We start from the raw sequence: 17704 nt of genomic DNA, 5'->3' as shown, positions 1-17704 counted from the left end.
GAAACTAGGACTGGGCAAAATTATGATTGTTTTCCCGGGCTTTTTGTACTTTGGTTTCTGAACAGTTTCTTGAATATTTTTTTTTTTAATCTCACCTTAAATCACAAATGAACACTTTCATTTGCCTGATGTTCAAAGGAGCAACTTTTTAAAATGGATCAAACCGATATTTGAGAATGTCGATCCTCATGCTTTTTTGTGACCTTTTCAATTTGATACTCCTTAGACTTGGTATCGTGTGTAGTATAAATCATGTGTCTTAAAAATACAATTAGTTTTATTGATCTTTTAAAACTGTAGTTATACTAAACGCCAGCACTTCCTCCTTTTATACACTAGTGACCAGTGGACAGGATCAAAGCAAGTTTGATGAAAGAGATTTAAAATACAGATTAGTTTAATAGAAATCTCCGTGTGACGTTCATGGGAGTGAGTGCTGACGTTTTCAGTGCGAAATGGAAATGGGGTAAATGTGCAGGATTACTGAAATATGTCAGAGTGAAACTCTCATAGCACAATATACGACTATATTCAAGATTCCTGATTTTTTATTTGTCAAACCATGTGAATGTGAGGGAGTTCAGCTTCTCCGATGGCCTTGTGTATGAAACAGTTCTTCAGTCGACTGGAACTGACCCGTAGATTCCACAGTCTCGTCCGTGAAGACATTACCTTGAAGAGACTGTGTGATGGGTGCGAAGGGTCCCTGGCGATTCTGACGGCTTTGCGGGAGACGGGTGGAGTACATGTCCTTTAATAGAGGGGAGAGGGTCTCCACCGCTGCTCTCACGCCGCTCTCACGATGCGCAACCATAATTAGAAGACTGATAATCCACTCACAGGGTCACCAGCCAATGTACTCTTGTGTCAGTCCCAAGCCGGGATCTATAGTATAAACGCAATTGCGAGTAGGGCGGAGCTTAAGCTCCATAAGGGCGCCGCCATGTTTATTTCCCAGAAATCCGCGGGCGGCCCCCACGTGACGGTCCCACCGGCCGCGGGCATTGGCCACGGGTCCATTTGGACCGTGGTGCTGCTGTCCGATGACAACCCGGCGTCACAACAACGCGAGTGCACGAGATCTGACTGCCGTGCCTGTGTGTGCGCATCCAAACAGGGCGATGTGTGTCATCGTCACTCACCGCTAAACTGCAGCTGTAGACGCCGCACCGGTACAGGTACATCCTCCAAACCACATCTATTGTCTATAATATATGTATAATATATAATATAATATATAAGACATGAGTACGGGTTCATCAAACACTCATATTGCAGTGTGTTTGAAATTATTTTTGCATTCACTATTTTAAACATTTGTAGTGGCCATAGTTTTTGGAATGGGTTGGAAACCACTGGTCTACTTAGTGCGGGTCTACAGCTATACTAAGTGACGGGTTATAGGGACTATACTGGACATTTCCTTGTAATAAGTCATAATCTCAGAATATCAAATGTGGAGACTAGCGAGGCCAAAGGCAGGGTCTCAGCTAGTAGATAAAGAAACCAGAATCAGGACTGGAGGGTCTTTGGGCATTAAATTGTATATGAAGTCCATTAAATTTCCCTGAAGATCGTTCTGGATGCTGCACGATGGCCACTTTGCTGGCCTCAGTGTTGTCTCTCCCCACTTGACAGCCCCTTTAATGCTGTCTTCGACTAAAACCTATGGGCTGAAAAAACTCACAATATTACATAATACATTTTAAAGTTTTTACACAAAGGTTGGTGATCCAGTTAGTCAAAATAGTAATTGGACTCGGACCCATATTTGATATTGCGCAAACTTTTGGTTTTATATGTGACATTTCTGTGCTTATCGACCTTGCCACAGGTGGTTGATTGAGATCCATTCTCTGCTTCATGTAACTTCCTAACGTGGTACAAAAAGTATCTCCCCTTGAAGAAAAGCTCCTGATTTATCGACTGGCTGATAAGAACAGAATAGAGTGACCACATATTGATCTGGAAACGGCAAACAAAAAATCACCTTCACGCAGTCGGTGAGTGGTCAAGTGTCCACAAGTGACAGCAGCGGCTGATTGACGAATCCCTCATATTGTTGTTTCTCCTCTGGCTGAGTTGAGCAGCCTACAGAGTTTCGCTGCTTTGTGGATTTCTGCCACAGCGACCGGCAGCCGGTAACAAGTGTGGCAGATATTGATTTCTGCTGTGAGTGAGTAAGGACTGAATGGACTCGATGTTGTACAGCGCAGACATTATGCTTTTAGTGAAATTCCTCCGACAACAATTTTTCAGACTCGGGTTATCGTGACATGGTTCACATTCCACAAGCCACATAAAACTTTTTACACGTGTACCTGGACGTTTTTCCCTCAACTTTTCAGAGCCTTTGTAATCTAAAATGAATAGAAAACCATGGCAAATATGCTTGGATCAAGTGTCATTTTTTAAGACATGAAATGACCTACAAGATTGTTTTAGTATCGATTAGTTGGGCCTTTTTGGAGAAACCCTTTGTGCCGCACTGAAATATTGATCTCTCTCTGAGTAATGTTTGTGCATTTGACAAAGTGGATCTTCTATCTGCTAAATTCTTCCACAAAACTATCTGTATCAGAGAACCTTTGAAGTCTGGCCTTTGTATAGAGTTGATAACAAGTGAACATAATTGCGATTTGTTTGCTTAGGTTGGCTAGTTTGACTCGAGAGCTTTTATTTGTACCATAATAAGATTCCTATTGCTGCAGTGTGTTGTGTAAGACGGTGCAGGCAGGTTGGATGTTATGCAGACATAGTAGGTGGATTATTGAAGGAGCTTTGTTCATTTTTGTGCCCCCTGAACCGCCTAAAGAGGAACTCGACTGGGTCGCTCTTTAAACGGCTTCAGACGACACTACAAACATACACTTAACCCGCACTCCTCTGCTTGTGTAAGTTTAGGTCAGACCGTGTGAAAAATGCTTTGAGAATAGTGATACATTATAGAATAGTTGAAATTTGCCAAGAACAAAGCAATTTTGTGTGGATTCTGATTATTGCTTACATGGTTCTGCTGTGGTGCTGTGTCCATATCAAATCGAAACAGGCTTGGAGACTGATGGGGGGGGAAAAAAGGATAAGGACTATTAACAATTTGAACACACAGCTTAAGTCTAACATATGACAAAGAGCCGATCTCCATTTTTGAGTAAATGAATGACAAACTCTGGCCACTGGACAGGGACACAAGTTCTCCCCGACGGCGCTGTGTAACTTTCTTTGTTTTTATACTCTGTCCTTGAAAGGGCAAAGCTGCTGCAGCCTCTCATTGGTCCACGGTGATGCCAGGTCGCTCCGTTCCCTAACCCTTATCTATCCAGCTGAGGCCGGATTTCTCACAGTTTCACTGAATGTAAATATACACAAGACAGAGAGGAAAACATCTTTGAGCAGTGTGTCTCAAGCTCAACGCTGGGGCAAAGATGTAACCGGAGCATTTTAGCATAAAAGAACAAATAGTGAATTTTTTCTTATCAGAGACCGGCCAAGTGTCACTGTGCTCCTAACTTTTTTTCTCGCCCCTTTGTTGTCACATTTTTAAAGCAATTTTTTTTGTTGATGCTTTTTGTCCGTTTTCGTAGTTTTTTTACATTTATTTTTGTTTTTTTGGACGCCTTATTTTGGTCATGTTTTCCTCAAATTTATTTATACAGCACATTTCATGCACACGGCAACTCAATGTGCTTATTGTGCTATTGTTGCTTTTCCGGCACGTTTTTGTCACTTTTTGGTTGGGCCATCCATGTTTTTGTCGTTATGTTTTTTACCTTTCACCTGAAGGCTTATTGTGTCTGAGTATTGTCAGATTTAGTTTAGGTTTGAGTCCAGTTTGGGAGTCATATCTTCTTATTCTAGTGCCTTGTTTGAAGTAATCTGGCAAAATCCAGATTGACATTACTGTGCAAAAAACTATGGCACAATAATATCGGTCTCATATGGCACCTGTTTGAATTGTTTGGAAAGAGGATAGACTTTTGGTGGGATATTTGCTGCTGATGCATCTCGTTTTAGCCAATCAAAACGTAACTACAAAACCCTTGGACACTTAAAATATGTTTAAAAAAATATAATTTATGTTTGTAAGCATGCCAAGTATTTGTAACTGGTGATACAAACAGATGGGAACGAAGCCTTCTGTCTAAAGAACAAATAACGTTTTAGAGACTGCCTTTCTATACCTTTGGCACTACAACATATTGATAAAAGCGCTTGTACCGTCAGAATATACATTTTGACCTGGCTGCAGTGATGCCAGGGAGGAGAGATTGTGTCATGCCATGTTGACCTTAGAAAGTCTTGGCTGGTGGTGCTGAAGCTCAAACCTCTGGGGCCCTGTCACTGTCAGAGAAGTTTCGAGCTGTCAGCTCTCCTGTGCTGCACCGTGCCGTCTGCTGCCTCCACTGAAATACTTGGCCTCAGAAGGGAGTCTGATATGGTAATGTGATCTTTACTCGTGTTTGGAATGTCATTCGCCTTGTGAGACCCAAACAGAAATTAATTTAAAGTACAATGTCAAAAAGGAATTAAGACAGACTGTGTAAAAAAACTCCATGAGCATCTAGGATTTTACAGATGCCTTGGTCAGTTCAAGGCTTTTCGCATCCTTTTTTTTTTTTATTGGTTAATTTGGTCGGGACAGTGCATGTTAATGAACATACATGGGTCTCATGCATGTAAACAAGCCACACTGGATTGTAGCCTTGGGCTTTCCATCCCCATGCGCTTCTCAAACACACTCTCATTCATCCTGGCCTATTGTACAGATTTTAGTGGTAGGGGAAACCGGAGTACCCGAAGGAAACCTACGCAGACACGGGGAGGACATGCAAACTCCACCCAAAAAGGCCCCGTCCAGGTGGGAATCGAACCTGGGACCTTCTAGCTGTGAAGCACGAGCACTAATCGCTGCACTGCTGTGTAGTTTTGTGGTGGTCAAGTTGTAAAACAACACAGTGCTACAATAGATAACTTAAAAAATAACTGCAATGTGTCGAAATGGAGTTGGAGCAAAGGGGCCTTTATAGTTGTGATGTGATCATATTTTTTAAAATCCAAACAGGATTTGAGGTAAACTCTGATTAGAATTTTCTAGCCTTGCAAGAATATAGCAGTTTATTAATGACAGGAAACCTTGAAACAGAACAGAGTGAGGCATCCAATTCGTTTATCTGTGGAACCAAATGGACTATATCAGAAAGACAAACTGGAGTTGTTCATATTCGCTACACGTCCTCACCAATTTCACCGTGCAATATACACTTCTTCATATTTGCATTGAGATGAAGCAGTTTTCAGATCAATATGACAGACTGTGGACTGGACTTGGGTTCTCTGGTAATGTAGCCTTGATGTTTTTGTGGCTTAACCCTCTCCTTCTGTGAACGTATTGCTTTATGGCTTTGCTGGGTGTGTATTTTGTTTACTGCCCACAAACATACAGCTTTCCCACCGAGGCCCACTCTTTACTCTGTTTGTTGCTTGTGAAATATTGCTGTATTTTATCAAGGTCACATGAGGCAGAGGAATCGTTGCTCGCAGATGTGTGAGTAGGTGTGGGGCACGCTTTTACTAAACCTCGAATTTAGTTTGCCTTGTAGTTGCAGAGTTGTGCCGCTGTCTGTAAGTATCAGCCATTCTTCTAACAGATGCACAAGATACGATACAGTACATACTTTCTTCCATATTATTGACAGTCCATTGTGGATAACCTCAGCCATGCCCGGCGTCATCTTTGTGGTGCATTTCAACCACATTAACAGTTATCAGTTTCCCAGCATTGCAGAGAAGCCTTAAAGTGGATTCTCACCAACTCACCACCGTGTGACTGGGGGGGGGCAGGACGACTATGTGTATGTGCAGGTTTTCTCTCGTCTACCCCGTCCCCCGTGTGCATGATTTTATGGCTCTCTGTGAAATGTTTATAGCTCGCGTCTGTCAGTTGTCTACAAAATGCATCAGTCCCCATTCAGACGTCGTGTGGTGACAGTCTCTGGGAACATGTGAATTGTATTCTCATCATCCCATTGTCTCTTATCTGTCACAAAGAAGTTTGTACATTTATCAAGCATGACATGTAACACAATTAGCAATATGGTGAGTCCCACAAAAACACATTAGAAAAGCTCTCCTCCCAGCTGATGAACACTAGGCCACAGCGCTCCTAGTGCGGCGACAGATAGACGGTAACGTGACGAATGCAATCGCCCAGAACTAGCTTCACTGACCTCCACAGACTGCCATGTACGGCTGACGGCATCCCACACGCACCCGGCCGTCTGCGAAAACCTGCTCGACCACTTCTGACAGGAGATGATTGGGTTGGTGTGAAAGAGCCTTTGCGCTGCACTAGCACTCATGGCTCTCTCTATGATACCAATTTTAGGACTAATTAAACCTCCTTCCGTGGAAGCACCACCAGACTTCAAAGACCAATACACAATATATGTCTCCAGGTCCCATACTGATGATAAATAAACTGCTGAATTAGACTTCCAGAGTCTCCGACCTCTCTTTACTCTTTCAGAGTTGTTAGAAACATTGTTGGTGAGATGAGTGATGTTCTATCAAGTGTTCATAGTCTTGTTGTGTTGTGTATGAAATCTTCACTGTCAGCTGAATCTGGAAAATTAAAACTACATTGTGCAAATCTAACCAATTGTATAACTTGCAATTCGATCATGCAGCCATACACATCTGTGCCAGTTAAAATAAAGGGCCCTGCTCTCTTTAAAGCCACATTATTTTATTCTATTAACAATAAATGAACGCTCTGTTCTGTTGTAGTTTCCAGAGTCCGTCAGTGGAGCTGCTGTTAAAAAAATGAAAAGGTGAATGTCAAATGTCAAGGCTATTTTTCATATTTTGGAAGTATATGAAACGGTAAAGGTTGATTTAAGTTATGACCTTTTCCTTGTTTCTGTTGTGAACTGTTATCAGTAACGTTTTTCTTAAGCCTTTTATTTTTAATAAGCTCAACCCATGCCTTACGAAGGGCACGGAGGGGGAATCTCCAGGCTGTACTTTACACTAAACTTATCTTTAACTCACTGACTTGTTCAAATTTGCTTTGTTCACTTGACCTACATTTTGGAGACAATGGACTCATAATAGATATATACACACTGACCCATGAATTAAACATCCCACGTCGTCATTAGATCATTGTACGGGTTCGCTGTTGATTAAAAAGCATATTCTAAATGTGTGTGTCATCCGCGGGTCAAACGCTCCATATGTTTACGCCGCTTTTAAGCACGGTTTCTCTAGAAATAATTGAGCAACGTGTGGGAGGCTTTTAGTCAGCCACAACAAAACTTTCTTCTGTTAAAAGCTGCTCACCCACCATTTGTCTGGCATCAACAAAGTATCATCCAGAATTAGCTATTTCTATCGATGCTACAGGTCAATTTATTCAAGGAAGACGCCAATTGATAAGCTCAAGTTCAGGTGTACTTTATTGTCCACATGGGGAAAAATGTCTTTGATCCATACCTCAATGGAAGAAACTATGAATTTCTGTGCACTTTTTACAATTTTCAGCCCGAGACAGCCGATTTCACGGTAAGAACAGCAAATCAGCACTTTCTTTCAGGTTTGCATTATAAGTAAACTGCTGCTTTTTAAAATATACTCTATGGAGTAGGGCTGCAACTAACGATTATTTTGGTAATCGATTAATCTACTGATTATTTTTACGATTAATCGATTAATCGCTTGGCTGTGAAAGGTGCATGGAAATTGTATTTCATTTTTTTTTATCACATAAGCTAAAGTGGCGCCGCTTGAGGACATGTTGATGGAGTAAACTAAAAGTAGACGTTTGTAGCAGGCTCTTTGTTCTAATTCTGCTTCTGATTGGACGAGACAAAGACAGATGTTTATGAAATTTATAATGTACAAAACACTACAGACCCTAACTTTAAAAACAAAGTAGGTTTTTATCCAAAATACATAATTGTCATGTCTTTTTTTGCTCTATTTTAGTCTGTGTTTGCTAGAAAACGATGAATCGATTACTGAAATAGTTGACAACTATTTTAGTAATCGATTAGTTGTCGATTAATCGATTAGTTGTTTCAGCCTTACTATGGATGCTAAAGCAAGTCCACATGCCATACATATAGAAGGCCTCCAGGACGTCAGAGGGATGTGGCGCAGAGCAGACGCGGAGTCATGTTGTGTCAAAACATGTTGATTATCACATTCAGCAGGACCGTGAAGAGGCTTTGGCTTTGGCCTCGGTGCTGCTTAGCTGGGAACTGTACGTGCACTGCAAAATCATATGGCGACCTATAGATTTATTGTAGCGTTACATAATAAGGTAGGATCCCAAATATACAATTCAAAAATAGATAGTGGGCTTTATCAGACATATCGTAATTCATTAAGCCATTTTTTTTTTCAAGAGAACCTTTCGGAATCCCCGTATAGATGAATTTGAAAGATGTTTCTATGGTTGCATTTAGCCTTCTGATTGGCTGAGGACAAAGCCAGTGATGCTTAATGATGCAGCAGTGTTTCGAGAGTATGAGAATGAAACAAAAATCGATATAGTAGTTGGGTAGGAGAATGAGGACTTCAACATCATTGAAATTAGAGGTTGAACGATATATTGGTCGAATGACATTTGGGTATCTTTCAGTATCAGCTATCGGCCGATCTAATGCTGATAAGTCGATATATTTAAAATGATCCCTCCCACAACTTTCTAGGCCTGAGGGGAAACTGAAACATCGCAAATTTAAGTTTATATATTCTACATTGCAGATTTTTGCTTATGATACGGAACTATTAGAGATAGAGACAGCGTTTTTAGTTAGCTCCCTCTGAAGTACTTACTAAACAGGGATGTTTAAAAAAAAAAAACAGCCCCTAATAAAGCACCCCTTGCTGTCACAGTTCAACACTGACCCCTTTTTCAGTTCAGAAGCATCATATACAGGGCTATAGACGAGACATTTGGAGAAATATTGGTTGAAAATATCGGCCGTGAATAATCGATTTGGCCAATAAAACTAAAAATTAGCATCGGTCTTAGAAAAACCCATATCGGTCAACAATTGAAATCACATGTCAATTAAATATTCAGCAAAAATATAAGAAAGAATGCGGACCGCTGAATAGAAAACCAGTTGGTATCGCCTCATACCTTTGATTCTGTCCCTGTTTCAGTGGGTAAATTCATCCTTTGTTTGAGCACAAAAGTGTGTCCTGACCTTTTCATGTGCTTCTCTTACTCATCTCTGCTGCTTCTGCCATCTCCTCACTTTCTCGTGCTGAAAGATGAAAATATGTGCTTTGATAATCTGGCTCAGTAGCAGCATCGAATGTAGGGCACGGACAAGACCACATGAAGCTGCTTCCTGCCCAAAGAGCAGATGAAATGCCTCTGCATGCGCTTGATAGTATGTCATAAGGGTTCAAAGTATCATCTTTTTCGAAGAATGAGGTCTGAAATGCTGGTGATTCTTTTCTGAGTGGGTGATTTGGTCATCGGCCAGTAATGGTAGAGACGGAATGTGCTATAAAAGACGCATTTAAACACAGTTTTCCTCGTGATTGACGGATGGTTGACCAGAATGTGCCACTTATGTCCAAAACAGCTGTGACCCCATCAGCCTGACGGGACTGACTCAGTAGTATAAAACAAGGGGATGAGGTACTGCTATTGGATATCGGAGCTGATCCTGCAAAAAATACAGGTTTGTGTGTATACTATTCTAAATATCTGATACTGAATGCACACCTGTATTCACTGCATTCAATTGCTGAGTTAGTTTTATGCAAAACACAGCAGCTTGCAGCAGTATGCTAAACAGTGGTTCTCTAATGATTTGGTGTCAGGACCTACTATCACGCTAGAATGACGAGCTGTGACCCAAATACAAACACATTTGGACTTAATGCTAACACAAATTGTTGTTGAATAAGCACTAGTTAAGCCTAAAGAGCAGACACAATGAGGAAAACAAGCTGAAAACAGTCCTTATAACAGAATCAGATGGTGTTTTTATACCATTGAAAAAAAATGGCTTGTGACCCACTGAAAACTGTTTCAAAAACCTGCTTTTGCTGGAGGGACACGTGGGAATAATGGCAATATAGAGGGATTTATGGGCCCTTTCTTAAATGAGCAGCTGGTGGTTGAGCTCACCCTGGCACTAAATTGTAATGGCATTGCTTTAGGCCAGCATTTGTGGCCTCTACGAAAGCACCCTATCCAATTTCACAAGACCTCTCAATCGTCTCAGAAATAAATAAATACAGTGAAGTCCACTTAATCAACACGGCTGGACATTTGCTTATTGGACTCCATTTACCCAATCCAATTAAAGAGAGTATGCAAAGGTGTGGCTAAAGTTTATGGACAAACCATTCAACACATGGCTATAGCGAGGTATTGATGGTTGAGGCTTAAAGTAGCATAGTGTATTGTTGTGTATTGCAAGTGTTCTGAGTGAGTGCTGATTTTCGAATCTAGCTTGCAAACCTAATCGCCACCCCGATCAGAAAAATTGTGGAGATATTTTTCACGAATGGTGCAGCTCGCTGTACAGTGCGTCACAGAGCAGCGGGGAAGCTCACAGTGAGAATACCAGAGTGTATTTTTAATGGGATTTTCAGGTGTATTTGAATGTGTAATGGCACAATGCCCCCTGGGGTCTGCTGTCATTTAAGGGAGGGTTTTGATGAGAGTGTTGGACCTGCTAATAACCATCATGGCAGTCATCATTAAAGATGCATGGACGTAATGTGCAATTAAAGAGCCAGTGTTACAGCTGGTGCAGACGGTATTCAGTTTAGGTCAATGCCAGAGCTTGATTCATAGTTTAATTTAGGATTCTGCTCTTGTAGCTTGAAAACCTTGACAAACTGCCAATATGTTTTGTTTCCCCCAAAATTGTGCAGACCGACAGTGGTTGTTTTTCAGCAGGAAGGTCGATATATTGTCGAACCACCCGGCTGTTTTCCACTCTCTGGATGGAGTCAGCTCTTCCAAACTGTGGACTCCTTATGCAAACGAGATCTCAGAGGATTTTATCTGGGTTAATGAGGAATTCCAGCATGGACTCAAAGATGCTTTTGACTCCTAATTGGTGTGCATGCTGCCAACAGTTACGGGACTCCACTCGCTGCAACTAGTAATCAACAGAAGATGAATGAGGGCATGATAACTAATAGCCTGCTGTATTGTATTTCTGAGAAACTAAAGAAAGAGATGGTTATTGAATGAGTTCCATCTGGGCAAAGTTTGCATTTGTCTCTCATTTCGTCAGTGTTTCCAATGAAAAGCTGGTATTGATTTATTAGTTTGTGAAAAGGCTGAAAACGGACAGATTTGATTAAACGGCAGCGATCGCTCTTTGTTCACCCTGTTCTTTCGGCGTGTCAGCCTCATTTTCTGAAAGGCCTCGTCCAAACTGACAAATGGTGGATCTGGATGAACTTGCAGCTCGAGAGTTGTTCCTACTGTGTGACAGCAATGTGCCATTAAATGAGCTGAGCACGTCTGTCATGAGCCGCTCAGCACGAGAGACATAAACTATCCCGAAGAAGGCTGTGTTGGCTGCTTCGCGCGACAAATAAGAATAACACCCAGCTCAATAGGCTTTCAAGATGTTCAATAAACTAGCCCTGTTGGAATACAGGCTTAAAAAAACAGGCTTTATAAAGGAAGAGTACCTTTTTCTTGCTTTTGTCAGCCTCTGTTCCCCAAACACTAAAGAGCACCTTAACTACAACAGTTATGATAAGGCATTTTGATGGATTTCGTAGCCATCAGTCAGCTGTTTTAGTATTATGAGTGAAGTGTGCTCAGGAGTCAGGACAAGCTCAGTGACATTGTAAAAATTAAGCCTGCACAGTGTCTAATGTTTAGTACTTTGTTACTTCACTTTACCAAAAATGACTTAGCCAAAGCAAAACATATAGGATCAAGTTTAGATCTAAATTGCCATATTTGGTTTGATCATTTATCTCCCTTGTTGAACAATAAAGTTAGTCTTGTCTGTGTTGAAGTTATCAGCCTTTGTTTAGTTCTTGTGCTCCTTTGAGTCTTTTACAAACATGTTCCGACAGACCCCAGGCATCTATTGATTGACCAGGAGTAAACCAAGTCTGTTAAACCCAGCATAGATGTATCGAGTACTTTGATTAGGATGTACTATATTGATGTGTAAATACAGACAGTAACCATCACTTTTATTGCCTGGTTAACCTCTTGTTTATCATCTGTTATCGCACTTACTGTTTCCTTCCGTTGGCTGTTTGTCCATAAGCATTTAGTGTAAGCTTTTCCTGATGTCAGAAGCGCGTGGGTGCTTTACTCAGACCCGTGTAGCGCTGGTTTGACGACACAAGCAGCTGGAGCAGATGGCTGGAGAGTCCACGGAGGGGGCAGTGGAGCAGTGAGAAGTGCTGCTCATTCAGACACACACCATTGTTGAGCTCCCCCAAAGGATGGACAAAACACACAAACAATATCGCATACAAGTGTTGAAAAATTAAGCCTGGGCTTCTCTTTGTGTTGCATTTATAATCGCAGTAAATTATAATCCATACTCCCACACATCCCTTTGAATGTGTGTTGATGTGTGGCGTGAAATGGTGTAAATACCAGAGCCCTGATTTTGACAGTTTGCCGAACGTCTCCCCCCGCACTCTGCCCTAATTTAACTGTATGCTGTGTCAAAAATACCGACAAGGCCCGAAGATATTGGTTCTAATCAAACCTCGGCGACCTCAGCCTGACACTTCACGGCTTGTTCCAATCCCTATGTGGCTTTTATGGCTTTATCCCGAGGCTACACAACAATGTAAAATACATATTGATTTGACGCCTAATCTGGTGTAATCTCTGCTTTACTTGCAATTGTCTCCGCAACAAGAGCTCAGGCCGTATTGTCGGCAGCGTCCCAATCTACCAACATCCCTAAAATTATACATAACTGTTCCTCCTTGTGCCTTTTTGCTCATCAACATTATAAATTGGAGGTCATGAGTTGTTAATATTTTTGTTCTATAATGTATTCAAGCGGCGGCACACATCTCCACAGAGCTGTCTAAAATGAGATCCTCCTTTATGCAAGAGGGTGCCTGTCCTACTTTAAAAATACCACACTGTGCGGACCGAGCGCTGAGCGGCATCCCCAAAGGATCGAGAAGGTGGAAGAATGACAGCACAAAGCCCCAGCTGAGCCAGTCCATTTTGCCGTGTCATTAAATAGATGTGGGCATTTTCATTAAGTATTCTACTTAACTGACTTTTTTTCAGCTTTTTAACCGAAAACATGCCTGGAGATGAGTTTCGTTTCATTCATACATGTTTTGAGTAGTTTCATTATTTCCTTCTAAATGCACTTACTGAGGGCACATGGTGGTGCTCCCTTAAAAAGCCCAGACAGCTTCACCAGACTCATTACGATCATTTCAACACTCAAATTTCCTTCACTTTAAAGCTGTTCTTGCTGACAGCTAGCGCTTTTCGGCTTTGTTTCAAACTGCTTCACTCTCTAAGCTCACAAACCAGGGCTTTTTTACTCTTTGTTTGTGTTCTCTGTCGTACAGGAGTTTCCCCATTGTAGGAAAATGTTCTCGAGCCAGATAATTCATTTCTCACATCAAGAGGCTTTATTGGCCACTAAGTCCAGCCTGCTGCAAACGATAATGTTTTGCCGACAAAGCCTCTTGAAGTGACATCCTCGACGCTAATATGACGACTTGAAAACTTTTTTCTACGATTGACTTTTATTTCAAGCTGTAAAATATGAAATGCCGATGCGAAGGTGGAAAGGTGTGAACAAAGCATAATATTGGACTTTTACACCTTTCTTTTACGCTTATCTTTTAGAGGTGGGTGACCCCGTTCATTATTGCTACATTAACTGCCTTCAGCTTTTTTCACGGGACATTTTTCATTCACAGACAAAATTAGAGCCTTGGAGAACAATCAACCTCAGTGCTGAATATTAGACGTATTATTATGTCCATGACAACAGCCTGTAATCACACACTGGTGACAGCAGAGGATAAAATATTAGTGTTAGGTGCTAATTCTTCACTATGTGTCTATGGAGTAATTGATGTTTGCTTTGTTACATCGTCAGATTAAATGCATTCACACATTCTCTCAAAAAGCGGAACAAATGGCCATTCGGGCTTGGTGCGCTACTTTAGAGGCTGCATTTTCAAACCCATATATTGTCACAAAATGTGCGATGTTTCATCATAAATACTCGCTGGTGTCAAAGATAAGTGCTATTTTCTCTATCCAAAAGTCTTACATTGACGGATTCTTTCATATCAGCTTAAAGTGGTGATTTTGTGATTCAAAAACGAGCCTGAGAGGAACATCGCACCTTTGTCATTGCACACATTAGTTGTGAGAAATCCATGCGGCACATTTTATACTTGTGACTTGTTTTCGCACACCTATGTAGTACCCCATAAAAAACAGCATTTTAACACGTGTACAAAGTGTAAATGGGAGAAGGTTCTAGAAGCTGACAGGGTGTTTGCAATCCTTTGAGAGTAATGTCTGATTTTGTATACTTTATTGTGATTTTCCTGCCAAGCATATGATTGCAATGAAATTTGTTTCATCAATTTGTTTCTTTTGAACAAGCCTTGCATGCATTTCAGAACAAGCCAGCCGTTTTATGTGTTTACGACTGTATGGAAACGAAAATATTTGTGTGCAGAAGATACAACTTTGACTAAATAATCGCAGTTCATGCAATTTGCCGATTGCAATTTAAATTTGTTTGTGAGGAATTGTGCTATTACACATTTACCGTTTTTGTCAACATGTCAACAATGTCATGAGGCATTAGGTATCGACAGTTCTATTGTGTTAGACACAAATGTTTCCCACCAATATTTTCAGTCTGTGACAATTTTATTTGTAAATTGTTCACATGTTAAATGAATAGTTATCAAGTCTCACAGCACTAACAGACACAGTTTAGTGCACATGCATCATGCTAGACTCAAAGCCCTTACAATAGTCACTCAGCACTGAAGCTTACTGTGTCACAATGTAGTATGTTGATGAATTGTGTTGGTTTCTGTCCAAACTGGAAAAATACGATCTCGATACATAATTATTTTATTAAGGTCTCCAAAGAGGCTAATAAACCACAAGCTATAAACCCATTGAACACACCGCAGCATCATGACACACAGCCACGCGCACAGACTGAGTAGGAGATGGCTGGCACCAGAGTAAGGGCACATCACATCTGGCTTTGAAATCTTTCGCAGCAAAAGCGGAGACGAAGATCCACAGAGAAAGCCAGAGGAGTGAATGACACCACTGACAACCACATGGAAGGTATTGAATCCATATTTTTAAAGTGCTCCACAAACCAAATGCACGAATCATAAATCATACATAAATCATTTAAACTCTATATTTATGTTGTGACAAAGACTGCTGCCCAAAAACTGCGCTGTGGCTTCACTCAAAGTTACAAACCGGCACTTTATAAGCCAGCACTGTTCCGCAAGACTGTATTATGAATACTTTTCAGATGACATTTTAAAAGGCTCCACACGTACTCCTGCTCACACAACTCGGCAACATTTCACAAATACTTCAAGCCAAAATACCAACATCAATACCTTTCTCCACTCGTCTAATTCGGATTACGTCTATCTTATTTGACAAAGTGCAAGGCCTCGGCTACCACCACAGAGCCTCTGCTGCTGTCTAGGCTGGTGATGAGCTTGAAGCCGGACCGTAGCGCTAACATCACGGTCTCTAGCTTCAGACAGTCAAGAGTACACAGGAAGGTGCTGTCCTCCTTCAGCACTAGTCGCGACCCGGGCTCCGACTTGATGAAGTGTTTAAACTGGATCACGTTGGACGACACCTCGAACTCTTCGGGAAACCCATCCAGGCGACTTTTGGAGATCTGCACGAGGCGCCCTTTGACTTTTTCGATGAAGGCCGCGTCGCTGCAGTACACTTTGAGACCTTGGGAGCGGTCGTGGCTGTCCGTCACCTCCAGAAAGGCCGGCTCCTTCAGCGCCGCTCGCTGGCTTTCCCATTCGCACACCAGGTCGACCAGTTCGCTCAGACGGTAAAAGTCTGCCTCTTTCCTCAGAAGCCCCGCCTCCCTGAAGTCGTCCGGCAGCTGCAGCTCACCAGTTCGTAGATAGTTGAGAACGTGGCGAAAGACCGGACCGTCTCTGTCGATGAACGGGTTCCCCATCGAGTCGGTGTGCTGCACGGGCTTCTTCCCGTTTGCCAGCTCTTCTAGGAAGGAGCCCAGGTGCTTGGAGAGCGTGGTCCGGTGCGCCGTGTACAGAAAGCCACCCACATTGAGCGTGATCGTACCGGAGGACGGCTTCTTGAAGCTTTTGCTGGGCTGGAGCAAGTCTGGGTTGATGTGCCTTAGTTCACTCTCCATTCTTCGAAGGTTCCATTCCATTCTCCGGTCCGCGTGCCCCTCAGCTTCAGTCCAGCCTCAGAGCGGGCTGCCGACCAACACGGAGATCGATTTTACACTTTGCTTTGTTGAGGATCGTGCCGCGCTCCCGCTGTGAGCTGTCGGCAAGCGCACACACGGCGACTGCTGGATGTGTGGAGAGAGCGGAGGGAGGGAAGGGTGATGTGCGGGCTGCCAGAGAGGAGCTACTGTGAACTGGGAGAGGGAAACAGACTGGCTGCTGCTCACTGTCCCTCCTCTCTCTCTCGCTCTCTCTTTAGAGTGAGTGGGCAGACAGCGTCACACATGGGGAGGAGAAAACACAAGCCTTCAAAAGCTACTTCACTGTTTCTCCATCTGTAATGATCCTTGTGGAAACTGCGAATAGCCGGAAGGAATGTGGAATGTATAACTAATGCATCATGTCGCTGAAGTGCAAAGAATTCGAATTGATTTTTTTTTTTTTTTGTGTTGACTTGGAATTTCCTCAGCCTAAACATAAACAACTGTCACTAAATAGTTAATGTTCACAAGGTCTTAGTCTTGGACCAGTGCAGTTCCAGGCTTCATTAGATTTGCACATTTTTTAGTTACCTTGGTGGTCATTTACCAAGTGTGTGCTCGTGTGCAAAGCAGCAGTAGCAGTAGCACAGGTGGAAGCAAAAGTGGATCAGCAGCAGAGTCATTATCGGATTTTTTACTCGCGCATCATCTAGTTTACATATCAGATTTGGGGTCCTAATACTAAAATACAGGCAACATCAAATGGTAAATCAAGTGCAAAAAGACAACAAAATAGCATACTTGATTTATTACCTTGCACCCACTATTTAGCACCTGCCTTGATAAATTACCCCCCTTGTGTTTTGTGTGTAACAGTTTTAGCAACAACTATATACATCACAGTGAGATCTCAATATTTTTACGATATATTTGGTGTCTTGTGAGATAAGTATTGTATCACCTAATATTAGGATAACGATAATTTGACAATATGTTGTGCTGGCTTAGAGTCTTCTACACAATTTAAGAATTCAGCTGGAAAATATTATGTACATGTGACCCAAATCAGATAATCTTTTCCTCTATATGCGACCTGTATCTGATCTTTTCATGACAATCTGAACAACACAGATCACATTTTTTCAGATGTGACCGAGGCCACCTGGATATGTATGTTCCCCTAAATCCAATATGCATGTGATCTTATACCATGCCACTTTTGTGTGAACAGCCAGCTCCGACCTACATGTCATTGATGCACTACAAAA

At 41.9% G+C, this 17704-nt stretch overlaps 2 protein-coding genes across 2 annotated transcripts in view; one reads left to right on the top strand and one right to left on the bottom strand.

The window, feature by feature from the left end:
- The window catches only part of LOC306968184 (general transcription factor IIF subunit 2-like), a gene marked incomplete at its 5' end in the record, with an annotated part of 63952 nt that overhangs the window by 12356 nt on the left and 33892 nt on the right, over positions 1–17704 (top strand). The gene's annotated exons all lie outside the window — the stretch shown is intronic.
- Positions 14890–16702, bottom strand: kctd4 (potassium channel tetramerization domain containing 4). Its single transcript, XM_079563498.1, has one exon. The coding sequence runs from the start codon at positions 16434–16436 to the stop codon at positions 15660–15662; it is 777 nt and encodes a 258-aa protein (XP_079419624.1). The 5' UTR covers positions 16437–16702; the 3' UTR covers positions 14890–15659.

The sequence above is a fragment of the Gobius niger genome (genome assembly GCF_951799975.1).
Source record: "Gobius niger genome assembly, chromosome: 9".
Lineage (NCBI taxonomy): Eukaryota > Metazoa > Chordata > Actinopteri > Gobiiformes > Gobiidae > Gobius > Gobius niger.
Note: the sequence above shows the minus strand (reverse complement) of the source record. Positions and strands in the feature narration are given on the sequence as shown.

What these genes read in the sequence shown, in the direction of transcription:
- kctd4 (XM_079563498.1), bottom strand. Translation starts at nt 16,436, where the DNA reads ATGGAATGGAACCTTCGAAGAATGGAGAGTGAACTAAGGCACATCAAC.